The sequence below is a fragment of the Elaeis guineensis genome, chromosome 10 (assembly GCF_000442705.2).
Source record: "Elaeis guineensis isolate ETL-2024a chromosome 10, EG11, whole genome shotgun sequence".
In the NCBI taxonomy this organism is placed as follows: Eukaryota; Viridiplantae; Streptophyta; class Magnoliopsida; order Arecales; family Arecaceae; genus Elaeis; species Elaeis guineensis.
The window spans coordinates 6,210,137-6,219,463 of record NC_026002.2 but is presented as its reverse complement, the minus strand read 5'-3'; the positions used below and the strand labels follow the sequence as shown (position 1 = coordinate 6,219,463).

The following is a 9,327-nucleotide window of genomic DNA, read 5'->3' as shown; positions in this document are numbered from 1 at the left end:
CATGCCAGTTGCACGTGGCCAGCTATAACTTCTTACAAGTGAGTGGCACCTTGTTAGCACTCGTGCTTTTTTATTGGAGTATGGTCTTCATGGTCTCTGTGATTGATTGCGACACGGGGGTTCATAAAAGCTTCCCCATATTGTTATTATTTTTTCTGGTAGCAAAATTTTGTGTGCATCATGGACGGTAGAAAAAATTTAATATAGAATATACCATCTTGTTCGATTGATTTACGTAGTTATCATATTTCAATACGTATTTAATATTTATAGATTAATTTTTTATTTAAAAATTTTATATAATAAAAATATTTTTATTTTTTAAAAATATTATGATATTTTATGTTCATATTACGACATCTTGCATTCAAAAAATCATAAATTTTATTCACAGGATATCATAATATAACGTAGGATGTCATAATATACATAAAATATTATAATTTTTTTTAAAAATAAAAATATTTTTATCATTCAAAATTTTTAAATAAAAAAAATTAATTTGTAAACATTAAATACGTGTTAAAAAGTAGTTGGATAAAAATATTTTTTTATATTATAATTTTTTAAATCATATTATATTATTTTGGGTCAGGATGTCATAATTTTTTTAAAAAAATGAAGATATTTTTATCATATAAAATTTTTAAATAAAAAAATTGATCTATAAATATTAAATATATATTAAAAAATAATGATTATGTAGATCAATCATGACGTGCTTCTCGTAAGGTGTCTCAGAAACAGCCCAACAACTTGATCTACAGTCAAACTGATAATAAAGAGGGCTACTGGCAAAAGAACAATTTGCAGAGATTCTCTTGGTTGAACCATGAAAATGAACCTAGGCATTCCTCTGGTCGACGAAGATTACTTGGATATCAAAGTACCACACAACGTACATTGGCGCCCATCATATATTGTTGGGTATTTGGTATCTAACCATGTAGCTCGTCCGATTTATGTCCGTAGGGGCGCAGCAGCGACTCACCGATACCACCCATGCAGCCAAACACCATTCACACCGCCCGGCCCTTCACGTCTCGCAACCTCCTCGTGGGCCAGGTCATGGCCGCCATGCTGCAGGACCGCCCCTTCGGCCCCGCCCTCACCCCCTCCCCCGACTTTCCCGGCTGGACCTCCGCCGCCGTCATCGACGTCCTCGCCACCATCCCCCGCTTCTTCTTCCTCAGCCCCCGCTCTATCGGCCGCCAGCACTCCTTCCGCCACCGCTCCCCTATCCGCCGCCGCAGCCTCCGTCACGAGTCTGCTGACCTCGGCCGCGGCCTCCGCCTCCACGGCCCCCCCGCCTACCGCGACCCCGCCAAGGTAAAACTAGGCGTCGCCAAGGCCTTGGAGTTCTACTCCTGGGTGGAATCCCGGTGCGGCTTCCTCCACGACCAGCTCACATGCCGGGAGATGTCCCGCCTCCTGGCCAAGGCCAACAGGCTCCCGACCCTCTGGCGGTTCCTCCGTTCGAATGAGGCCCTCGTCGGCACCGCCACCGTGACGTCGGTCATCAAGATTCTCGGCGAGGAGGGTCTCACCAGGGAAGCACTGGCCGCATTCTACCGCATGAAGCAACTCCACTGCAAGCCTGACGTGCAGTGCTACAACACCGTCATCTCGGCCCTGTGCAGGGTCGGAGACTTCAACAAGGCGAGATTTTTATTGAACCAGATGGAGATGCCCGGTGCTCCGTGCCCGCCTGATACGTACACCTATACGATTTTGATCAGCTTCTACTGCAAGCGGAGCTTGCAGACCGGGTGTCGCAAGGCCATTAGGAGGAGGATCTGGGAGGCGAATCATATGTTTCGGAGGATGTTATTCAAAGGCTTTGTTCCTGACGTCGTCACGTATAATTGCTTGATCGATGGGCTCTGCAAAACGTACCGCGTCGAGAGGGCACACGAGCTCTTCGACGATATGCTTCTTAAGGGTTGCTCCCCGAATAGGGTCACGTACAATTCTTTCATTAGGTACTACAGTGCTGTTAATGAGGTTGATAAGGCCATTGAGATGATGAGAGCAATGCTGTTGAGGAAACATGGCACACCCACCTCGAGTTCATATACACCAATTATACACTCCCTGTGTGAGACAGGAAGAGTTGGGGAGGCAAGGGATTTTCTGGTGGAGATGGTTGATGGTGGATCTATCCCGAGAGAATTCACATATAATCTAGTCTGCGGTACATTGAATGGTGCAGGGCACGAAGATTTGCCAGATGAGCTGCACAGAAGGATAGAAGAAGGAATTGATGCTAGATTTCGACAGGTGATGGGAGTAAAGCCTGTGATGGGTGGCAGGACCAGATCCACTCAGGAGCAGATGTATATTGGATGTATGACATGTAATGAACAAGTGAAGGGAATTTGCTATCTGTAACCTTTCAGGTAAAAGTCTCTACCAACCTATAATCCATTCATCAAGCCCAGTTTTATTGGAAGATCCAGTGCTATTGGTTTATTGCTACTTCTAAGAGAATTCTTAATGGAACTATTTTTTTTCCTTTTTTTTTTTGTTTCATTCAAAACATTTTTAGGACTCTGTTGTATCTAAATTTGTTATCTAAATTGACTGTCATTTTGAAACCTAGCATTTTGACCAAAATTTATGAATTTACATGTATGTGGACAGTATGTGCAAGATTTTGTTTATATTCTGATTGGACCAGATATCAACTCTAGAAACGTGGTTTTCTTGAAAGGATAAAATGCAATTTACAACTTTACTAATATAAGGTTAGATAGTCGAGCAACCAGTATACAGAGGAGTTCTTAAATAAATTGATGTTCTGCTTTCCTTTTTCAGTTTCTCTTAACTGACCAAGTCATTCAGATACTACCAATGGATAACATTTCTTCTCTACCAACAAGAGATTCTACAGTTTTGTCCTGATTCATTTCTAATGACATTTTTTCTTTTTCATTTTATTTTTGATCTTTGATGATGTTGACAGTAGGTAATCTGTGTATGTACTTTCTGTTCTCTGGAAGATTTCTCATGCATGGAATTTTGTTTTATTTATTACTAATGAAAGAATTACTCTGATCTCACCTTGAAAAATATTATTCTTAGCATGAAAGTCTTTCTTGAATACCTCATTATCTATTTATAGAGCAATCTAAAATACAATTTGCCCAAACTCTGTCCTTGCTGGCCTTAGGTATTATATCATATATTAAAACCTCTGCTGCATGCATATATGTTCTGTGATTCCATGGCCCAATTTGGACAATTGAACACCATATCTTCATGCAATTTTACACTATCATGGCCAGAATCTAAAGATGGTCGATTGTAATCATAATGTGGTAGATTGATATAGTTTGTTGGTTTGGTCTACCAATTAGATCCCCAGGCAAAGATGTGTTATTCATCATTATATGACCTTACAAATATTTCTTCCCTTTTTATGATGCTGCTAGGTAAACCAACAACAGCTTCAGAGTTATATTATATGCTGTCCTCTTAACATCTACAATGTAATATAATCTGTTCAGTTCAGTGTCAATTTAATCAAACAAAATGGTGAAAAAATATCGAACCCATAGACATGTAAGATATATATACAAAGATAAATTTACCAAAGCATAAACACTAATTGCAACAATCTATCAGTCTCCATAAATCCAGAGGCTGCCATCATCATTTAATATTGTTGGATAAGATTCTATTGCACTTTTGACAATTTTTGCAGATCCTTGTATTTTCCAATATGAAAATGACTTATATATGTTAATAATGTGGCCATGATTGATTATCATCCATGTGGGTCATGCAAATTATAATATCTTTCCTTATTATCCTATTATGCCTGTTATATTATTTAAGAATATCATTGGATCAAGCTCATGCACACACAATACGTGCATGCATGGATTCTTGCATGTATGCATGTGCTTGTGCATGTCTTTGTCTATGCGTCTGGCCACACTTTCATAATTTTCTCTACATTTTAGGACATCATTCCATTTTCCACATAAATTTCTCTATTATTTATATTAGGCATTCATGAATGTATTTAGTACACATCAAACTATTATGTACATTTGAAGTAGTATTTTTTTATTAAGTAAAATATATCTCTTCCTTTCCCACCATATGATTCTGACCTCTCTCGGTCTTGCAGCAAGAGCTTTAGACGTTTATTTTTTCAACAAGAAGTTAATTATACTAGTTGATGGATATTCCTTAATTGCTTTTTTCCATTTTTAATAAGAACAATAATTTTTTTGCTAATGTTTATAAAAATTTGTACTTTTAAAAGATTCTTCTTTTGATCCATCTTATGGTTTTTGAAAGTTGATATAAATATATTTTCCAACCTCACTACCCTTCTTTAGACCAGATTAAAGAAAACATAAACTCCTTAAAAAAGATTTGTCATTTGAGAAAGAATTAATAAGATAAAGACGTTCCATTTTTTTCCCAATTAACAAAAGATAAGATAAATGTATCTCAGTCAAAACAAAGGCTTGCCATCTTAGTACCGCACCTCATACTAGCACCATCCTATTACAATGGCGGTATGCCTGGTAAGGTACCTGGTTTAGTGTACTGAGTGTCTGGATACCCCTCATATCATATATCGGTTCAATACTTGTATAGTACGATATGGTCAGTATGCGCCGATACCATTTGTCATTCTTGATGTCTTCCTAAGTCGTCTTTTTAATATCGACTACTCAAATGTCTCCTGTATGTTTGTTGTTCATTGTGCTTACATGCTTTTGATATCCAAGTTTAAATTTTGTGAACATTTCAGTTCAATTGAAATGTTTTTCATTTGGAAAGTGTTAATGCTTGGATTGGGTTATCCAAGTTTCAAAATCTTGATTTCTTTGTTTAATTTTTCTTTAGGTACTGTGAAAGGGGAAAATGCCTTAGTAGCCTAGTTTCACCGCTATAAGCTTGCAACTGTGAAGTACCTTCTTGATTTCTTGGCTGGCACTGAAAATTGATGAGGTTGGTGATGGTAATTGCTTTATTGATTGATATTCAGATCATGATTTCATGATTTTAATTTTTTTGTCAAAGTGATATCTGTAATTTGGGTGGAAATTTGAGAAGAGAGAATAATAACTTTGCAAAATTTCCATCAAAAGAGATCAACTATCAAAGATACTTGGTCCTCATCTTGTAAATAGACTCAACAAAAAAGCTCGACCTTGCTTGAGTGGACTTGAGCAAAATTCTTATAGTTCCATTGTCTGTGAAGTAATTGTAAATGGCAGGGCTAAGTTTGTTGGTCAGTTCAAGCCAAGTCTCCTAACCATGAAAATGAAGTTCCTAGACATTTGATGCAAATAAGATAAGTAAAAAGGAGTAAAGAGTGACACCTGTCCCAATTAGGCCAACTATAGTCACAATAAGAACCAACAATAGACTACATGTTAATATATTGTTTTTTCAGTAGGCCACAAGACAAATGTAATTGGATGATTCTCCCTTAATGGGCAACTATTTGGTCTAATCCAGTCCCTTTTCCTAACTTTATCTTTTAAGGAACTTGAAGAGATTAAGAATTGTTTGACTCCAAACCATTTCCATGATGGCCATTAAGACCTTGGATGAGACACCAAAAGTATGTAAGATCATTTTCTGCAAACGACCTATTAAAATTAGATATATAATTAGTCATATAAATTTTAGTGAAAATAACCCTAATGTGATAAAATCATCCATTTCCAGATCCTGGACTTATGTTTCCTTGTTGAACAGCTTAACATCCATTTGTTGTGGAACAAAGTGAGAAAGTTGGCTTCTTGGATATGGTCCCATGGTTGGTATATGTTTGGCTCCAAATTCTTCAAACCTAGGATACAGTAGGTAGTCATGACCTCGTGGTAGGGGACTGCTTGAAATTTGTGCACTTGGAAGCTTCACCTTAATTTCTAATGGTGGTCTTAGGATATGGGTTCACAATGTTCACTAGTCCGATGTGAAACACAGACACATGCTAATGCAAAGTCTCCACCTTGATGGTTTATGGAACAATTATTTACTTTGTCTTATGACAGCTTCACACATACATCTAGCACTCAGGTATTCTCAAGTGAAATAAAAAGAATCTTGTGAATTCTTTTCTAACTGTAAATTCAATTGTAACACACAACCTAACTTTATATGATTGTGAACTATAAAAAGTTAATAATATATATCAACAAATGTCCAAAACAAATCAAATTTCATTCAAGGGCATGCAATTGCTAAATAAAACTTTTGGTCGAAATAATCACCTAAAGCCAATAATGAGATGAACTCATAACTCAGACAAAAATATATTTTCTAATCCAACCTTACGTTGCAAAAACTTGAGCAAATATAATGAATCTAAGTTCTGGGGAATAAAACAAGTCTACCATCATTAGGAAAGCTATGAAAAAGGTAATTGAAAGGCATTCATATAGGTTGATGCTGTGTAGCCCTCTTGTTGGGATTTTGTCCATTTTAGCCAGTTTGACAAAGAACTGGCCAAAATTGGCTAGAACTTGGGAAAAAGGGTCTGTTGTAAATTGCTCACAATAGAAACTGATCGATTTGGGGGCTACTTCTTAATTTTGCTGGACACTTCAAAGTTTGGTTGTAAATCGGGGTGCATACAAAAACAAGATGACCTTAATCACTTGCAGAAAGAATGATACATGAGCATGCTTGCATGAATGGTACAACTACATACATATGACAGCAAATTTCTACACAGTCATGTTTGCCATCCATAATTATCTCATCTTTTAATTGCTTTAAGTTTTTTCTTTTCTTTTGTAAGGAAAAAATTGAAGAAGGTTTTGTTTGTGTTGCCTTATTGCATTTGAGTGCCATTTGATTCACATGGCCTATTATCTACTTTGAGGGGTTAATTTGTATCTTTTTTCCTGTTTTGAACACTATGATAGAATTCATAGTGGCATAAGTCATTTATATTGCACACCTAGGAGCAGTGTTCACTGACAATACAATCATGAATGCAGGTCACTATGGAGAACCTTGAAGTATCCTACCAACTTGTTTTCTTTCACAAAAGAAGCAAATGTAAAGTGGTTGATTGGTAAAAAATGATTTATAAAAGAATTTGAAGATGCACAGGCGAAATGCTGCTGACTTGCTCAATCACTTTAAATGGGAGAACACTACTTGGTTATGCATCGATCTGTGGTTGAACCCTCTGAAACTTTGGTCACTATATTTGGGTGATACATCTTAAATTTTATACCAAGCTAGCCTGGATGGTCATTTTCTGTCATTTTCTTAGTTGGATGACTCTCAGTATCAATTCAATTTGATGGTGGGTTGGTATCAACAAAATCAACCTGTCCTTGCAGTTGAGTCCAATTCTGGAATTCATTTTAGAGAAGATTACAACCAAATGTCTCTTTGTTTTCTTCTGACCATCAAGAAGTCGGGAGTGTTTTCACTATTGGCTACACAGAAATTAGTGATCAATATCCAGTTACAGGTGTGGTGTTTTTGTTGTTTCTGACTGTCCCTATGCTCTAGTTATATGTATTGCTTCCTTATTAGTATGCTGTGTACAGATTTTTTCCCCCCCCTCAAGCTAGAATGGTAGGGTACTCCCGATGGGTTGAAGACGATATAAACAGGTGTTCCATCTGCAAATAGACAACTGTCACTTGTGGTCACTCATAGAAGTTTGTACTACAAATAGCAGGTGATAGAAAAAGATTTAGTAAATATTTATGGCCTAACCAACACTTCTCAACATGCTATCTTGTTGATTGCTGTAGTGTACTGTCTGTCGAGTATTCAGCCAATGGTATTTTCTCTTAGGTACAGGATCTTAGTTATCAGAAGCTGGAGTGGTTGCAGGAGTGGATTTGTCTTCAGGTTCAAGGAGGCAGATCTCTCAAAAAGAATTCAGAATAGGAAGTGCTTAGCAAGAGTTGTGGAAGTCACCTAAGAGATCATGGACCAGGTATGGCACCTTAAATTATAGTTTCCTGCTATTAGATGAGGATCAAGCAACTTATATTATCTAATAGCAAAGTTGTCTTTTGCCCCAGTTCAAGATGTGGGAAGGCTTGGCTGCTTGCAACTGTGTGATGGATAACGGGTTCCATCTTATATCAGCTGGATAGTTCTGAATTATGATATAGAGCATCTAATTAATGCCCATATAAGAGGTGCACTTCCGAGTCCATATTATTTTGGTGTTATGTCACAACAATGTGTGGCACATTTTTTTTCAAATATTCGTAGACTCATGGCCTGAATACCAAGTCTCATGGTGTCCTCTGATATCAGGTAGTTGACACTGAATATGGTATGCCTTTTTTCAATTGTTCCAATAGATACACCAGATGCAAAGATTGTGCAGAACTGTCCTATAATATTGAAATGTGTTTGACTTGGTCATATTGTAAAGGTCATATATGTTAATTACTTTCCCAAATAAGATAACTTATGTCTTCTTCAAACTAAAATGCATGCAAATACATATACATATTGATTTTCAAATAGATACAAATGCTGCATATTTTACCAAGCGAGTGAGATACAAATAGTCTACGTGGTGTTACTTTGGTATGCAAAAAGAAAATAATAGAGTGAAAGATAATTTAGCAAGTAATGATGCAAGATTTGAATCTTGCCTGTTTTGACCCTGTTGTTGCTGGTATATTGATTCATGTTAAGCTTGCTTGTTCTTGTACTGGCTTTGGGTTAAAAAATGGACTACCCATGCAAAAATGAAAACGCAGAGAAAAATAGGCATTTCACTGTGTTATGGGAAAGACTAGTATAACATGATTGTGCAAGATATTTCTTAATTAATATGATTGATCAAGACATGAAGTAAAGAAGAAAATTTAGGAGTTCTGGAACCATATATTAGGACTCTCTCATTAAAACAAGAAGACTCGTTCGATTCTCATCAAGATAAACCACTTACTCTGATAGAAGCTTCCAGAGACATCTAATTTAGAGAACCAATGTTTAAGCCTGCCCAACCTTACCCAATCTAGTATTCTGATCAACTATTCCGTGTTTTGGCTTGATAATGCCTCACAATTATAGGTTATATGTGACATTGCTGCAGAACCAAATTCAGGAAATTGAAGGGGTAGGGAAGGGGTTGCATCGGAGACCCCTTACTTTTGGAGAAATGCATCAGAGACCATTTAGAAACCAGTTGATTGACACAGATTTGTGTAGGTTCACATAATCCAGATGTGATAATTTAAGCTATTGAAGTGATCCCAGATAAACCATTATTATTTTAAAAGAAAAAAAGAAATTTTGTAATATGTAAATATTTGGAGGCTCTTTTTGAAGGTTATTGTGGAAATTTGAAGAGGTTGT

General features: G+C 36.8%; 1 protein-coding gene across 3 annotated transcripts; it reads left to right on the top strand.

Moving 5' to 3' along the window:
* Window positions 1-824: 824 nt before the first annotated feature.
* LOC105053466 (pentatricopeptide repeat-containing protein At1g77405) lies at window positions 825-8,450 on the top strand. Of its 3 annotated transcripts, none has more exons than XM_073244976.1 (6): window positions 828-2,399; window positions 4,870-4,974; window positions 6,981-7,465; window positions 7,545-7,678; window positions 7,804-7,942; window positions 8,031-8,450. In XM_073244976.1, exon 1 carries the CDS (start codon window positions 1,003-1,005, stop codon window positions 2,389-2,391), a length of 1,389 nt encoding a protein of 462 aa, XP_073101077.1. In that variant the 5' UTR covers window positions 828-1,002; the 3' UTR covers window positions 2,392-2,399; window positions 4,870-4,974; window positions 6,981-7,465; window positions 7,545-7,678; window positions 7,804-7,942; window positions 8,031-8,450. The 3 variants fall into 3 exon arrangements, with proteins under 3 accessions (XP_029122920.1, XP_073101077.1, XP_010932929.1); XM_010934627.4 differs by having other exon boundaries at window positions 7,798-7,942; XM_029267087.2 differs by lacking the exon at window positions 4,870-4,974 and having other exon boundaries at window positions 825-2,399; window positions 7,798-7,942.
* The last annotated feature ends 877 nt before the right edge of the window (window positions 8,451-9,327 follow it).

Bases quoted from the DNA above. Each gene is read 5' to 3' on its own strand.
- LOC105053466 (XM_029267087.2), top strand. From the start codon at position 1,003: ATGCAGCCAAACACCATTCACACCGCCCGGCCCTTCACGTCTCGCAAC.